Source organism: Oncorhynchus kisutch, linkage group LG22 (genome assembly GCF_002021735.2).
Source record: "Oncorhynchus kisutch isolate 150728-3 linkage group LG22, Okis_V2, whole genome shotgun sequence".
Classification (NCBI taxonomy): domain Eukaryota; kingdom Metazoa; phylum Chordata; class Actinopteri; order Salmoniformes; family Salmonidae; genus Oncorhynchus; species Oncorhynchus kisutch.
The window spans coordinates 24,383,782-24,400,966 of record NC_034195.2 but is presented as its reverse complement, the minus strand read 5'-3'; the positions used below and the strand labels follow the sequence as shown (position 1 = coordinate 24,400,966).

Genomic DNA, 17,185 nt, shown 5'->3' with positions numbered 1-17,185 from the left:
TGGCTTAAGGACAACAAAGTCAAGGTATTGGAGTGGCCATCACAAAGCCTTGACCTCAATCCTATAGAAAATTTGTGTGCAGAACTGAAAAACCGTGTGCGAGCAAGGAGGCCTACAAACCTGACTCAGTTACACCAGCTCTGTCAGGAGGAATAGGCCAAAATTCACCCAACTTATTGTGGGAAGCTTGTGGAAGGCTTGTGGAAGGAAATTATTTGATGGTCCTATGAATAGTTACTGTGCTCAACAAGTTGCTAGTCTCCGGTCTAGCCAGTTCTATGTGTGCTCAGAACAAGTATTGCATCATTCAGTCACAAGACTCTGAAGTGTGTAAACACATGAGTTGGTAAACAGAACTGGAGATGACCTTTTGTGTCTCTTTGATATTTTAAGTTGAAATTGTGCACCAATATTGCATTTGACAATACTATTACATTAAATGAAGTTCCCTTTAATATAGACCACGTGGAAAATGGAATAAATGTGATTTTTTTATTTGAATAAAGAAGGCCTACAGTGAGGGAAAAAAGTATTTGATCCCCTGCTGATTTTGTACGTTTGCCCACTGACAAAGAAATTATCAGTCTATAATTTTAATGGTAGGTTTATTTGAACAGTGATAGACAAAATTACATTTTTAAAAATCCAGAAAAACGCATGGTAAAAATGTTATAAATTGATTTGCAAATCACCCAATCTACCTACCTCACCCCTATACTGTTTTTATTTTATTTACTTTACTGCTCTTTTGCACACCAGTATCTCTACTCATATTAAACATCTCCAATCCAAAATTAAATCTAGAATTGGCTTTCTATTTCGCAACAGAGCCTCCTTCACTCACGCCGCCAAACTTACCCTAGTAAAACTGACTATCCTACCGATCCTCGACTTCGGCGATGTAATCTACAAAATAGCTTCCAACACTCTACTCAGCAAACTGGATGCAGTCTATCACAGTGCCATCAGTTTTGTTACCAAATCACCTTATACCACCCACCACTGCAACCTGTATGCTCTAGTCGGCTGGCCCTCGCTACATATTCGTCGCCAGACCCACTGGCTCCAGGTCATCTATAAGTCTATGCTAGGTAAAGCTCCGCCTTATCTCAGTTCACTGGTCACGATAACAACACCCACCCGTAGCACACGTTCCAGCAGGTATATCTCACTGATCATCCCCAAAGCCAACACATTTGGCCGCCTTTCCTTCCAGTTCTCTGCTGCCAGTGACTGGAACGAATTGCAAAAATCGCTGAAGTTGGAGACTTAAATTTCCGTCATCAACTTTAAACATCAACTATCTGAGCAGCTAACTGATCACTGCAGCTCTACATAGTCCATCTGTAAATAGCCCACCCAATCTACCTACCTCATCCCCATACTGTTTTTATTTTATTTACTTTACTGCTCTTTTGCACACCAGTATCTCTACTTGCACATCATCATCTGCTCATGTATCACTCCAGTGGTAATCTGCTAAATTGTAATTATTCGCTCCTATGGCCTATTTATTGCCTACCTCCTCATGCCTTTTGCACACAATGTATATAGACTTTCTTTTCTCTACTGTGTCATTGACTTGTTTGTGTTATTGGCTTGTTTATTGTTTACTCCATGTGTAACTCTGTGTTGTTGTCTGTGTCACACTGCTTTTGCTTTATCTTGGCCAGGTCACAGTTGCAAATGAGAACTTGTTCTCAACTAGCCTACACGGTTAAATAAAGGTAAAATAAAATTCAAGGGTTTTTCTTTATTTGTACTATTTTCTACACTGTATGAATAATGGAATTATGTATTAACCAAAAAATATGAGATTTGAGATTCTTCAAAGTAGCCACCCTTTGCCTCGATGACAGCTTTGCACACTCATGGCATTCTCTCAACCACTTTTATGAGGTAGTTACCTGGAATGCATTTCAATTAACAGGTGTGCCTTCTTAAAAGTTAATTTGTGGAATTTCTTTCCTTCTTAATGCGTTTGAGCCAATCAGTTGTGCTGTGTCAAGGTAGGGGTGGTATACAGAAGATAGCCGTAGTCCATATTATGGCAAGAACAGCTCAAATAAGCAAAGAGAAATGACAGTCCATAATTACTTTAAGACATGAAAGTCAGTCAATACGGAACATTTCAAGAACTTTGAAAGTTTCTACAAGTGCAGTCGCAAAAACCATCAAGCGCTATGATGAAACTGGCTCTCATGTGGACAGCTACAGGAAAGGATGACCCAGAGTTATCTCTGTTGCAGAGGATATGTTCATAAGTTCATTAGAGCCTCAGAAATTGCAGCCCAAATAAATGCTTCACAGAGTTCAAGTAACAGACACATCTCAACATCAACTGTTCAGAGGAGACTGCGTGAATCAGGCCTTCATTGTTGAATTGCTGCAAAGAAACCACAACTAAAGAACACCAATAAGAAGAAGAGACTTGCTTGGGCCAAGAAACACGAGCAATGGACATTAAACCAGTGGAAAATCTGTCCTTTGGTCTGATGAGTCCAAATTTGAGATTTCTGATTCCAACCGCCGTGTCTTTGTGAGATGCAGAGTAGGTGAACAGATGATCTCTGCATGTGTGGTTCCCACCGTGAAGCATGGAGGAGGAGGTGTAATGGTGTGGGGGTGCTTAGCTGTCTGTGATTTATTTATAATTCAAGGCACACTTAACCAGGATGGCTACCACAGCATTCTGCAGCAATGCTCCATCCAATATGGTTTGCACACTTAGTGGGACTATCATTTGTTTTTCAACAGGGCAATGGCATAACACACCTCCAGGCTGCGTAAAGGCTATTTGACCAAGAAGGAGAGGGATGGAGTGCTGCATCAGAAGACCTGGCCTCCACAATCACCTGACTTCAACCCAATTGAGATGGTTTTGGATGAGTGGGAGCGCAAAGTGATGGAAAAGCAGCCAACAAGTGCTCAGCATATGTTAGAACTCCTTCAAGACAGTTGGGAAAGCATTCCAGGTGAAGCTGGTTGAGAGAATGCCAAGAGTGTGCAAAGCTGTCATCAAGGCAAAGGGTGATACTTTGAAGAATCTAAAATCTAAAATATATGTTGATTTGTTTAACACTTTTTTGGTTACTACATGATTCCATATGTGCTGTTTCATAGTTTTGATGTCTTCACTATTATTCTACAATGTAGAAAATAGTAAAAATAAAGAAAAACCTTTGGGTCGGTGTGTCCAAACTTTTGACTGGTACTGTGTATATATATATATATATATATACAAAGGTATGTGGACACCCCTTCAAATGAGTGGATTTGGCATTTTCAGCATACCTGTTGCTGTCAGATATATAAAATCTAGCACACAACCATGCAATCTCCATATACAAAACATTGGCAGTAGAATGGCCATTACTGAAAAGCTCAGTGACTTTCAATGTGGCACCATCATAGGATGCTGGAAAACAAGTCAGTTCATCAAATTTCTGCCTTACTAGAGCTGACCCGGTCAACTGTAAGTACTGTTATTGTGAATTGGATCAACAACGGCTCAGCCGCAAAGTGGTAGGCCACATAAGGTCACAGAATGGGACCGCAGAGTGGTGAAGAGCATGGAGCATAAAAAACGTCTGTCCTCGGTTGCAATACTCACTACCGAGTTCCAAACTGCCTCTGGAAGCAACTTCAGCACAATAACTGTTTTTCGGGTGCTTCATGAAATGGGTTTCCATGGCCGAGCAGCTGCACATAAGCCTAAGATTATACGTGACGTCAAGCATCGTCTGGAGTGGTGTAAAGCTTGCCGCCATTGGACTCTGGAGCAGTGGAAACGCCATCTCTGGAGTGATAAATCACGCTTCATCATCTGGCAGGCCGACGGATAAATCTGAGTTTGGCGGATGCCAGGAGAATGCTACCTGCCCCAATACATAGTGCCAACTGTAAAGTTTGGTAGTGGAGGAATAATGGTCTGGGGCTGTTTTTCATGGTTCAGGCAGCTTAGTTCCAGTGAAGGGAAATCTTAACGCTATAGCATACAATGACATTCTAGACGATTCTGTGCTTCCAACTTTGTGGCAACAGTTTGAGAATGGTCCCCGTGCAAGTCAATGCCCCAGTGCACAAAGCGAGGTCCATACATGAATGGTTTGTCAAGATCAGTGTGAAAGAACTTGACTGACCTGCACAGGGCCCTGACCTCAGCCCCATCAAACACCTTTGGGATGAATTGGAACGTCGACTGCGAGCCAGACGTAATCGCCCTACGTCAGTGCCCGACCTCACTAATGCTCTTGTGGCTGAATGGAAGCGTTTGGGCTCCCGAGTGGCGCAGTGGTCAAAGACACTGCATCTCAGTACAAGAGGAGTCACTGCAGTACCAGGTCTGAAAGTTCCAGGAGAAATGTTCCGACTTCTAGTGGAAAGACTTCCCAGAAGAGTGGAGATTGTTATAGCAGCAAAGGTGCGACCAACTCCTTAATACCGATGACTTTGGAATTAGATGTTCGACGAGCAGGTGTCCACATACTTTTGGTCATGTAGTGTATGTTGAACAAAATTCGGCAGAACCTCCCACTTGGTCAGCTGACCAGGAAGTGGGTGTTTCTTCGCGATGCACAGGAAGTTGAATAATCAGCTGATACTGGAGGTGTTTTGATGGAAGTTGCTGTTGTTTGTGGAGAGTTTTTATTCCTTCTCTTCAATTCATTATAAAGACACAATCAAGCGATAAAAGGAATTCGGTGGACTTTGAATATTAGCTAAGTGACACGGTTGTAATTTAAATTCATAGCTGCCTGTATTGCTATTGAGTTCTCGATAATGAAGAAAATAGCAACGTAGCTGACGTTAGTCAACGCTTTGAGACGTTCTTTGTTTATGTTGTGCCAGACAAAGCTGCAGTGTTTGGTTTCGTCTTTTTGAAGATCGTTTAATATTTGTTTATAATTGTGAGTGAATATCGATTACAATAACGTTACAGGGGAGCTAAATAATGTTAACGATAGCTAGCTAGCATAACTACAAGTTACCGACAATTGTTGTCAAGCCGCTGAGTTGTCCTGTATAGTCTGATCATAAGCGAGACAGCTGAGATCTTTAGATAGTGACGAGTGTGGAAAGACTTCAGTCTAGTTGTTGTGTGGTCGTCATTTTCGCATCACTCAGTCAGTCAGCTCATCTGCGACCTGTTGGTAGAACTAGCTAACGTACATGTCAGCCACCAACCTGAGTCTCAGTTGGCTTTGTGTGTAACGTAGCAAGTTGGTTGCGCAATTCCTGTATGCTAGCTACTTGTCAGCAAGGATCACTTCATATGCTAACAGTAATCGCTCGTCGCTAAATATTATGTGTCTTGGTCTCTGAGAACCTACCATTTGTCCCGCTGTCAATATATTTCATGGTGTTTTATGTAAAGCCGTATTGTTTATGAATGAAGTATTTATTGTGTTAACTTCATATACTTGTATAGAAACAATAGGAGTGTTTAAGAATAGGATTAGGCAGTTTTACTATTAAAGAAAGGTCCAGTTCAGGCAGAGAACCTTGTTGAAAATCCTTCTCCCTACTCGCCAATGCTGGATCTGGAAGTTGTTCCTGAAAGATCTTTAGGAAATGAACAATGGGAATTCGCGTTAGGTAAGTGACTCCTGAAGAGACTATTGGGTATTTCTTCAACCTACCACACACCTCAACTAATATGCATGTTTTCCCAGTAAGTTGTTTTTAATGTTTGTTTGTCATTTGTAAATGAGAACTAAAGCAATCTCTTAATATATTGTCCATGTTCTTGTCACAGGGATGCCATTGGCCCAGGCCATTTCCATTTTACAGAAACACTGCCGCATCATCAAGAATGTCCAGGTTCTTTACAGTGAACAAGTAAGAGATTAGTTAACTACTATTGTGTGTGATATAGGGTGTGGGCTGTCAGATTAATTTGACAGTTTTTTGATTGACTGTCCATTGAAATGGTATGTTATGTTTCTGTGCTTCTAGACACCACTTAGTCATGACCTCATACTCAACTTGACTCAGGATGGAATTAAACTGCTGTTTGATGCCTGTAACCAGAGACTGAAGGTGAGGGAGACATGCTCTGGTTGATCACGGCGCTACAGACAATAAGGCTGTCGATGTTGACTTATCAAGTCTCTCATTACTCATGTTTAGGTGATTGAAGTATACGACTTGAGCAAAGTTAAATTGAAATACTGGTGAGTGATCTCTAGTTCCTTGTGCTAATACCAGTGTGACTGGAGTTGTCATAGCAAATGTATTCACTATATATACAAAATTATGTGGACACCCCTTCAAATGAGTGGATTTGGCTATTTCAGCCATATCCGTTGCTGACAGGTGTATAAAATCGAGCACACAGCCATGCAATCTCTATATACAAACATTGACAGTAGAATGGCCTTACTGAAGAGCTCAGTGACTCAGTGATCTGGCAATCAGTTTGTCAAATTTATGCCCTGCTAGAGCTGCCCCGGTCAACTGTAAGTGTTGTTAGAAATGGTTTGTCAAGATCGGTGTGGAATAACTTGACTGGCCTGCACAGAGCCCTGACCTCAACCCCATCAAACACCTCTGGGATGAGTTTGAATACTGACTGTGAGGCAAGCCTAATCACCTGACCTCACTAATGCTCTTGTGGCTGATGGAAAGCAAGTCCCCGCAGCAATGTTCCAACATCTAGTGGAAAGCCTTCCCAGAAGAGGGGACGCTGTTATAGCAGCAAAGGGGGGACCAACTCCATATTAATGTCCATGATTTTGGAATGAGATGTTTGACGAGCAGGTTTCCACATACTTTTGGTCATGTAGTGTATCTGAGAGTTTGTCAGACTGGAATAGTTTGTTGTAGTCCATGAGAATAACTTGTTTTGCAGATTGTTCAGCTTGTGTTGGATGTGGGATTTTGTGCTACTACATGTACTACTACTGTTATAGTATCTAGTCCTAAATTGTCATTGTCTTGCAGTGGAGTACATTTCAACACTCAGGCTATAGCACCCACCATAGAGCAGATTGATCAGTCCTTTGGCGCCACACACCCTGGAGGTAAGGGAAGATACAACATTTTGTCTTATTGATAGTACTGTGGAATGCTGCAAGGCTTGTTGTGTTTGACCATGTTTTCCTCACTCCCCAGTATACAATGCTGCAGAGCAACTGTTCCACCTGAACTTTCGAGGACTCTCCTTCTCCTTCCAGCTTGACTCATGGAATGAAGCTCCCAAGTATGAGGTGAGACTATTACCTTACCCTGCTATATTTATCCCTAGTGTGCTGTTTTTCTGACTGGCTTTATGGTTAACCCTGTTTAACATAGCTGCTACACAGCAACTGTCTTCCATAACTTGCTCTTCTTGTTCAAACCTTACTGGTTTCCCTCACTGATTTTCTGTGCATAACTTTGCTTGGCCGACAACCCCTCATAGACCTTGTTTACCAGATAAAGAACTAGTCTTTTTGCCTTAGAAAATAATTTCTGTTAGCGATAATGAGAACCCCCGTACCTCTTTTCGACACCTTGGCAATGAACAAACAAATGTACATACTTCATTACCAATACAGCATGAGTATTTGGTTTTGAAGAATTTGGTAATGCTGGAATACAAAACAAATTGGCCCCGAAAATGACTCACTATGTCTTTATTATGAAAATACGTTGTTATAAAGCTTTTGATGTGAGTACTTGTATATCCATGTATTGAATATGAGCTGTTGAAATGCACACGCCAGTCTACTCCCAGTTGTTTTGCTTTGACAGCCTAACTTTGCCCATGGCTTGGCCTCCCTGCAGATTCCACACGGGGCCACAGTGAAACGGATGTACATCTCCGCTGGGAACAACCTACAGGACACCAAGTAAGAACACAATGTATTCACAAGCACACCTGGAATAATGGTTGAACATAGCAAGTTTATGGGGAGATGGAAGATAGGGTGAAGGGGAAGATACTGTGTGTTTGGTGAGCTTGTTTACTCAGATGTAAATCTCCTTCGAATATGATTAGGTTGAAATCTGATGCATTTGAGTTATCTAAATACTTATTATTAAGTATTGAGAGAAAAACATGAATTTGTAATGACCTGACTATGACTCACTCTGTCGTTCCTCAGGGCCCCAGTGATGCCCCTTGCCTGTTTCCTTGGCAACGTTTATGCAGAGTGTGTGGATGTGCTGAGGGATGGGGTGGGGCCACTTGGTCTGAGACTTCGCCTCCTCACTGCAGGTACTTAGCAAGGGGACATTTGAACCCACTCGTGTCCCATGAGTACAACACCATCAGAACTGTGGAATTCAAGCTAAATCGGTTCATGTTGGTATTCCTTTTGAGGCTTCCTTTTGAGGCTTCCTGAGTACATGCCACTGAAGGGACTGGAGGAAGTAGGTATTTTACAATATAATGCTTTCCTGCCAGTCCCTCAGGTCTATCACATTCCATGCTCTCTTCAGTCCACACATTAGCCCGTTAATCTCATCACCATATATCACCTCTGACATGCCCCTCCTCTAGGGAGGCTGAGCTAAACAAATGACCTACTACACCCGTTAGATGGGGAGGAGGTCTATCAAAATAGGCCCTCATAAATCTCTCAGTGTTTAGATGTATCTCCTTAGACCAGCTGTTTTGTTTGTCTCTGTGGTTTGATGTATGATATACAGTCTTAATGAAACACCTGAGAGGAAGATGTGCGCCAACAGTTTTGCAACACCAGGTCATATTAAGCTTGCGTAATGAGTGGTCTTCCTATCTTCAGGATGTGGGCCCGGGGTGATGGCAGATGCCAAGGTGCGTGCCGTGGAGAGGAACATTTACTTTGGAGACTCCTGTCAGGATGTGCTGAGCGCTCTGGGCTCACCACACAAAGTATTCTACAAGTCTGAAGACAAGGTTTGGCCCTCCACTCTGCTTCCTGTCTCTTTCTTTCCCTTGACCTGCTCCTTTCAGCAGTTGATATGGTCCTCTCTATGTTGATAAACAAGCTCTCTTCATGTTTGGGTTTCCTGTTTCAGATGAAGATCCACTCTCCGTCACCTCACAAGCAGGTCCCGTCCAAATGCAATGACTACTTCTTCAACTACTTCACCCTGGGGGTGGTGGGTATTGGTGTTCCATGGAGGGTTGTTAGAGAGGGCTTGCCTTAATTATGTTAACATTAAAGCTCAATGTAGGATGTTGCTTGTTTCTTAACACTGTTTGATTGGTCCCTTTTTGGTTTTTTTCCAGGACTTACTCTTTGATTCTAGCACACACCTGGTGAAGAAGTTTGTCCTTCATACTAACTTCCCCGGCCATTACAATTTCAACATGTAAGCCTCTCTCTGCTTCAGTTAAGACAGCTGGCACCTCATTGATCCTTGGCTGAAGTATACCATTTTCAGACATATGATCCATTTGATTAAATTATTTCCAGTAGAGCCAAAAGAGGCTATTAAACTCCTTAGTGGTGAAGTAATTTAGTCACAGGAGTGCTGTTCACTACACTCAGTTACATGTAACTGTCTCTCTCAACAATAGATATCATCGATGCGATTTCAAGATTCCACTTGTCATCAAGAAAGGTGAGTTTTCTAATCAGCATTTTCATTGTATTTGGTGAACTCTGTCTGTCTCCTCACGTATCCCTGTCTGTCTCCTCACGTATCCCTGTCTGTCTCCTCACGTATCCCTGTCTGTCTCCTCACGTATCCCTGTCTGTCTCCTCACGTATCCCTGTCTGTGTCCTCACGTATCCCTGTCTGTGTCCTCACGTATCCCTGTCTGTCTCCTCACGTATCCCTGTCTGTCTCCTCACGTATCCCTGTCTGTCTCCTCACGTATCCCTGTCTGTCTCCTCACGTATCCCTGTCTGTCTCCTCACGTATCCCTGTCTGTCTCCTCACGTATCCCTGTCTGCCTTTCAGAAGGTGCTGCCGCTCAAGGGGAGGACTGCACCCTCACTACCTACAGCAAGGTCCGACATGCCTACACTGCTCAGTCTTTGCCTAGCTCACTCAAGAGTAGTGAAAAGAGCAACTATGGGTGAATGTTATAGCTACTTCAGACGAGGTTTGTGTTCTTCTGACTGACTATGGTTGTTTTTCCCATAGTGGGATCAGATTCAGGAGCTGCTTGGACACCCCATGGAAAAGCCTGTCGTGCTCCACAGGTAAGAGATGCCTGGGTTATAATTTACATGGCTTCTGTCAGTTGAAACATTTTCACTGGACATCTGACTGCTAACTGTTAACTGACTGTTAACTGGCCCTGCAGTTAACAAAAAGGTGTAAAAAATGACGTGTTTCGCAGGTCATCCTCGGCAAATAACACCAATCCCTTCGGCTCTACATTCTGTTTTGGACTACAGCGAATGATCTTTGAGGTAAGAACACTTGGTGTGTGGGTCGCGTGATGACGGTATTAGATTGAGAAGTACAAAGGCCTGGATGTATGTAAACTATGTAAGGTATGTGTCTGAACTGTGCCAACTTGTCGTCCCAGGTGATGCAGAACAACCACATAGCTTCAGTGACCCTGTACGGAGCCCCCAGACCCAGCAGCAGGGCCAGAGCCGAGGCCATCGGCCACTGAACAGCATCTCACTGGTGCCCCAGACCCCAACCCATACCCTGCCTGAGGGCTGTCTCTCCACCGCTCCACACCAGCCCTGGGCTGATCAGCAGTGTACTCTCTGTCTCAGCCACTGCCATCTTCACACCAGAGAGGCCCGCTAGAAGCTCCTCTGGACCCATCTGCCCCTGTGTGACGGGCGCCTCATGCAGGGTCCTGCTAGGAGCCTTACGGCAGCCATCATCCCTTCTCCCTCTGACTGACCCTGTCCCAATGCTCTTCATCATCAGAACACTTGTTAGATGTGTTGACAGTGTACATTTGTATGCCTGTGAGCAGAAACAAATGCTCACCTTCTTACACAAACGAGCACCTGCATGCATGCAGTAGTTTTTTTTAATTGAAATTTTAATACATGATTAACATGCATCAGAAACAGATACCAAAAGCCTGCCACAGACACCAAAACCATTTCAATCCTTTCTCCACTATATGTTCATGTTACCGATTTTAAAACACATGCATATGGATGCAGGCTCATCTGCAACACTAACACATTACGTACATAAATTCATACACAGACATATACACATACAGAAACAACCATGCATGCACATCGACATAAACCAATGCATGCACACACAAACAAACAATTGCATGAACATAGTTTTTATTTGTAAGATTACAAGCACAAACTGGCCACACCTTGGAGTGTCCTAGTGCTTTGCATGCTGTGAGGGTACTGTCTTGGTACATGAACAAACACACATACTGGCCCACACACACACACATCCATACACTCATGCCATGACCAAGTCCACAGCATAAGCCACCTCCTATTGCAAGGCAATGAAGCACCAAATACATTTATAGTTTATTTTGTGTTTTTGCATGGAACGATAAAAACATTAGTTTTGACATTTGCACTAAGATACACCATATTTACTTGATTCTTGTCTCCTATCCACTGCGGATTGTGTATTTTGTTTCCATTAGTGATGACTGAGGAAAGGCTCCTGCTCCTCTGTCACCTGAAAAGCCATGCTTCCTTCCTTCCAGATGTACACCATCTCCTCCAACATCCACTGCTACCACTGTCCTTTACAACCTCCCCCCATGCGCTCTCATCATTGCTCCCGTTCGCCATCCATTTCCCTGATCTCTTTTTCTATTCACAATAGATATCTAAATGAGTCCAGCTAAACCCCTTAGATGTACTTCATCATTGCTGTCATTCATTATCATTTGTTTTGTTAATTTGCCAACATTTTAGCCAAAGATGTTTTAGCATGTTTTAAGTTATTGTCATTTTAGTTTGTTGTCAACTTGACCTCTTGCCTAGAAGAGCTGACATTCCCTCCTAACACAAGATAATTTTTTATTGCAGGCCCCAGAACCATAATCTTGATCTCATCTTAGTACTTCTTGAATATATGTTCTTTATAATTGCTTTGTGCTTTTTAGTGCAGATCTTTTATCATTCAGTTTTTACTCTAACCAAGATGTCTTCTATATGTGTAGCAGTCTCTTCTGGTGTTCGATGTTTGTACAGATTTGTAAATAGTGTGCCCTTTTCTTTTGGCTTGTCATTTTAAGATAATGGTACGATGTGGGCCTGAATTGTTTTAAGGTCAGAGCACACGCCAGACACACATAAAGACACTTCTATTACATAGGAATTCTGTTTGATGTCTCTCCCCCCCTAGTGGAGAGAGCACTGTCTGGCTCCTTAACCCTGGGCCTGAATGGGTCATTCATCTCTATAGCTCAGCTTTAACCACTATTAATACTAGAGACCGATGCTGAAGATGGGATATATCAGAGACAAAGATGGATAGGGAAGGTAGCCCTGTACACTCTGTTTAGAACCCCCGGATGTGTGTGTGGTCAGTCGCCCTGTTATAGTGGGTTGATCATGTACTGGTGCTAGAACAGAGGTATTGTTCGTGTTGTTGTTCTGTCACAGGTGGCTGGTTTGCCTGTCGGCCCCACTCAGACCAGCCCTCAGCTTTGCAGCGTGTGATGCAGGCGTATTACATGGGCATTGTTTATTCTGTTACATTGACTTGTTTCATGAGTTGCGATGAAAAAAGCCTGTACTGCTGTTGATGTTAAAATGATACCCATTTGCTTTGTTCAAGTAGTATACAACAACAAAAAAGCTACAATCCTTTGTTAACGTTGTGCCTCATTTCCCACCAAGCCTGTCTTGACTTCTTTCTGTAAATGAAACTATTGAACAGCATTGAGTATGACTGAGCATGACGAGCTAACATGATCGACTGACTGTCACCCATAGGCCATCATTTTCCTCTCGCTCCAAAAAAAAACATGACAAATTGTAGAATAAAGACTTGATGTACAGTGCAGGTCCTGAGCTCAGTCATGAAGGGCTAATCCTCATCTCAACAACCCCTGGTGTTCTGATTAGAAGATTTGCACAATACACAATACATTGTTTTGGTTTGTTCTAGTTGCTGGACACAGAAACATGTATATCACTGAACATCTCATAGCAAGACTATGGTTTTAACATCAGTCTGACCGTCATCGCCGGCCAACCCTTCATGACCTGAGCTACACACACTGGTTGTTGGAGTTCCAATGCAATGCAATCCCGGCCGGGTACATTTGTTGCATCTGATATAACTCACTGTAGATGAGTTTGCATCTATATTAGCGAGCAAACAAATGCAACACAACTGATGTTGTGGTAACGTTACTGGAATGTTACTGCTGAGCATGAGCTGGGCTGTGTTAGCCCAATCTCAGGTGGACATAGATCTTGTTTTAAATGCCAGGAGAAAAGGAATGCTTCCTTTTCAGCTGTTGGCTTTGGCTGTTTTATTTCCTCTCAATTGATCCTATTTTTGCATTGGATTGAATTAATGACTGTAATTAAGACTGTAATTATAAATGAACAACTTCAGTTGAGTGTAATACTCTATTAATGCTATGTATTGTCTCCCTTTACATTGTATGTTTTATCCCCACTCCCCAAAGTAGTTATTTTAGGTGGATTCAGTCAATTTAACCCAGTTCTGGAAATGGGAGTTATCCTTAATTCAACATGTGAATCAAATTAATTGGAATCTGGTGTCATATTTTGGATAACTTTACTTCTGTACAATAAAGAACATGTAGATCAACATTATCAAGCATGTCATAAAAAGCAATAACCGTTGCTACGGTGAATCAGAACGGTCTGCTTAAAGCTTGCACAATGCTCCTGAATGATGCAAGAATGCTGTGATTAAGATGAGCTCCTCATAAAATCTACTGTCATACTCAACATTTGAATTTTATAAAATTGCTCATTCTGAATTTTGTTAATAAAAAAAAAAATCCTGTTACTGTGTGTACAAAAAGGATATGAAAATGTTGATGTAATAAATATGACAAAAGTCTTGAGTTGTATTTTTTTCATTTTAAAGAACAGAAAAGCAGTACATGCACATGTTTTCCACCAGGGACAATTTCAGTGTTAACTGATTGCTTTACATTTTGATATCAACAGCATGTCGTCTACTTACAGCATTTGGACTACAGTTGGAGGTATAGCTGAACATAAGTTTAAAAAGAAACACCATGTAAGGATTCTGATTATCAGAAGTATTGTAAATGAAAGCACACCACACTCAACTGTTCAGGGTTTACTCTGGGCTTTGGTTTGGTGATTGTCATCTTCAGTGTAGCTAATTGTGAACTAAAAAAGTAGGTGCTGTGCACATAACATTCAGAGTGAATTTACGAACGCAAACAAAGATACTTCATTTACAACGCCGAACTGTATATTCTACTGCACAAAATCAACCTGGCACACGTTTCAATCTATATTGACCTTATTGAGGCTCTGTGCAATAAAATAAACAAAGTAAGTCATACTGTACCTAAATTGAGCAGGGGTGTTTTTAAAACATTACCACCACAGTAAATTTACCAACTGGTTTTTACATCCAGGATTTTTCCAAGAAAAATATAAGAAAAAAATACTGTTTCCTAGAGACAATGCACATTTACCATGGCTGTAAACTGTTAAGCAAAAACCACTGTGTTACCTAAAAATAACTGTACCAAACATTCAATCACAGCTTCCATATCCCAATGGCTCTTTCACAGTGTAGTCCCTCTAATCGACATGACACAAAGCCCTCAATGCTTTACAAACACTGTAACATCATAGTCCTGTTCCACTGTAGTCTCGGAGTCCTTCTGTCCTGTTGTCCCGAGTACCTTGCCCCTCCACTTAAAGGGCCATGGGGTGGGGGCCAGGTTACTGTGACAGCTCAGTTGGGGGTCATGCAGCAGGTTCCACATGAGCCAGATCTGTGGCACTGTCAGGCTGTGTACCACCATCAGCTCCCTGTAGAAACAAGGGTCAAACACCTGGAGGTGGGGAGCAGCAGAGGGGCGCACAATTCCAAATGTACGGAAACCTTCATGGCGTGACGGTTTGACTCCGATTCTCTTTAAGCACATGCCTAAGAACACATCGTCGATGGGGAATAATTCTACCTGCTGACACGCTCCACTCAGCCGCCTGGCGGTGTGACCGGACATTACAAAGCCTCCCCCTCCTGCATATGACGGATACATCGTCTGGCCGTACACAAACTCAGGCACAAAGTACTTGCTGCTGCGCCGGCGGATGGGGCGGGCGTGGTGGATTATGTCACCCACAAAGAGGTCCTTGTCAGGCTTCTGACCCTTCAGCATCTGCAAAATGTTGTCTATATTCACATAGACATCCGCATCACCTTTGAAGATAAACTGGACATTGGAGCAGCTGCCATTCACCCACTGGAGGAAGTGGGTCTCTTTAAGTGTCAAATTGAAAAATGTGTCATCAAAGTCCCAGAGGAGAATGTCCCCAAAGGTGTGGCTCTCATAGGCAAGGAGCCGGTCCCATAAAGGCAGGGCTGTCTTGTTCCTGGGTACCCCAAGGAGGAATACAGTCTTCACTGTCTGCCCATCCTGGAGAACACCCTCTCTTCCCCAGGTGTGCCGCACTACCTGCCTCCTTTCAAAGTCTGCTGCTACAGACTTGATAGTAATGAGCATGTAAAGCTCACCTGAGCACTTCCCTGGCTGGTCTATCAGCAGTCTGAAGTCCCGGTTGTCCTTATCTCTTAGGTAACCTTCAAAGTCAAAAGGTGGTTGTGTGGGTAAAACAGGAGCAGCCTTTGTTGGAGCAACCTTCTTTGTCCCCTCATCTTTCTTTGACTTGGGTCTAGATTTGGTCTTGGTCTTAGGTTTGGATTTAGACTGAAGTTTGGATTTTGGATGTGACTGAGGCTCAGACTGGCACTTTGTCTTATCTGGGTGTGTAGAGGGGACCAGTTTAGTCACATGGCTCTCTGGTAGAGCCCCTAGAAGAGCACGGGAGCTTGTAGAGCCCTGCTCTAAGTGCCAAGTGTCCCAGGTGGGAGTGAAGCATTGGTGGGCATACAACAGCAGACAGAGTAGCCCCAACATGATCAGGGTGCACAGAACATCTCCTTTTATGTGAATTCTCCTCATTGTGTCCACTGAACCTATTTCCCTTCAAAGGCTGATTTAATTTACAACTCTTTTCCCATTAATTTGTATTTTCCTCTTCCTCAGGATCTCTGAGATCAGAAAGCTCCATATAGCATCATGTGAAGAGTTCACAATACTGATCACCCATGCAAGAGCAATTCCCGAGAGGTTTTCTGGGGGACCCTGAGGTCCTGCTGGATAATGCTCCGTAACCCAACACTCTGCAGTCCTTATGTTTCTACTCCAGTATCTCAGAGGGGTTTTCCCTTTAGTCTGCAAAATTCATTCCATTCCATCTCTTCAGCAGGCTGTAATCCTAGATATGAAAATAAATCACGAGAATTACATTGTACACAAACAAGGAAAATAACGAAATATATTTAACAAAAGTTTTTGTTGTTGTTGCTTTTACATTTGCAGTTACTTTGTTCTTTGACTTTATTATTCATAAATTATCTGCAGTTCAAACTCATTTCCCCAAGTTTCCAGAACTAATGCAAGAATGTTCCTACCTTTTCCTATAGCAGACACGCCCCCTCAAAGGAACAGATCATCTCCCAGTAGTCTACAGAAATTGACCACGGTTTCCAAGTTAGCGTTCAAATGACACAAATGTTAAGCCAGACCAAAATGTTCCAAAAGATTTTGAAGAACGACTTCATTGCCACCCTCTCCTATAGGAAAAATCTGGTCAATTCGGCTATTATGAGGGCGTGTCGGATCTTATGTAAACTCTACATAAGATTTCTAAATAGAAAATGATTTCTTGTGTGCGTTAGAACATAGTGTTCCTAACTCAATGTCCCTATCTTAATCTCATTCACTAATGTAACTATTTATTGGTTCACCATGCAGTTTATAATTGGCAAAAATACATCTTAAAATGCATCATTTTTCGGACATGCATGCGTTAACTCAAAGGAAAGCTTTTGTCGCAAGTAAAAAAAGAAAAAAACCGACCATGACGCATTAGATTTACATATAATTGCCAGACTGTTGCATATTTGCATAATACAGGGAGTCCTATATTGAATGACAGCGTTTGTATTGTATCAGTATATGTGTACAAAGTATTATATCTACGCATCTGTCATCATACTTACCACAACATATGAAAGTCACCAAAGAAATTTATAGCGC

General features: G+C 42.4%; 2 protein-coding genes across 6 annotated transcripts; one reads left to right on the top strand and one right to left on the bottom strand.

Annotated features, from left to right (window-relative positions):
- The first annotated feature begins 4,590 nt into the window (after window positions 1-4,590).
- Window positions 4,591-13,932, top strand: LOC109867219 (UPF0183 protein C16orf70 homolog). 5 transcript variants are annotated; one of them, XM_031801416.1, is made up of 16 exons: window positions 4,591-5,598; window positions 5,759-5,841; window positions 5,959-6,042; window positions 6,133-6,176; window positions 6,946-7,025; window positions 7,117-7,211; window positions 7,738-7,835; window positions 8,091-8,203; window positions 8,733-8,866; window positions 8,989-9,021; window positions 9,203-9,285; window positions 9,494-9,537; window positions 9,880-9,929; window positions 10,066-10,124; window positions 10,265-10,337; window positions 10,457-13,932. In XM_031801416.1, the coding sequence occupies exons 1-16, from the start codon at window positions 5,535-5,537 to the stop codon at window positions 10,544-10,546; spliced, it is 1,227 nt and encodes a 408-aa protein (XP_031657276.1). In that variant the 5' UTR covers window positions 4,591-5,534; the 3' UTR covers window positions 10,547-13,932. The 5 variants fall into 5 exon arrangements, 3 of the variants coding, with proteins under 3 accessions (XP_031657276.1, XP_020311827.1, XP_020311828.1); XM_020456238.2 differs by having other exon boundaries at window positions 4,592-5,598; window positions 8,989-9,072; XM_020456239.2 differs by having other exon boundaries at window positions 4,593-5,598; window positions 7,771-7,835; window positions 8,989-9,072.
- On the bottom strand, window positions 12,755-16,374 carry LOC109867218 (UDP-GlcNAc:betaGal beta-1,3-N-acetylglucosaminyltransferase 9-like). The gene has a single exon (XM_020456237.2). The coding sequence runs from the start codon at window positions 16,043-16,045 to the stop codon at window positions 14,678-14,680; it is 1,368 nt and encodes a 455-aa protein (XP_020311826.1). The 5' UTR covers window positions 16,046-16,374; the 3' UTR covers window positions 12,755-14,677.
- Window positions 16,375-17,185: the final 811 nt, after the last annotated feature.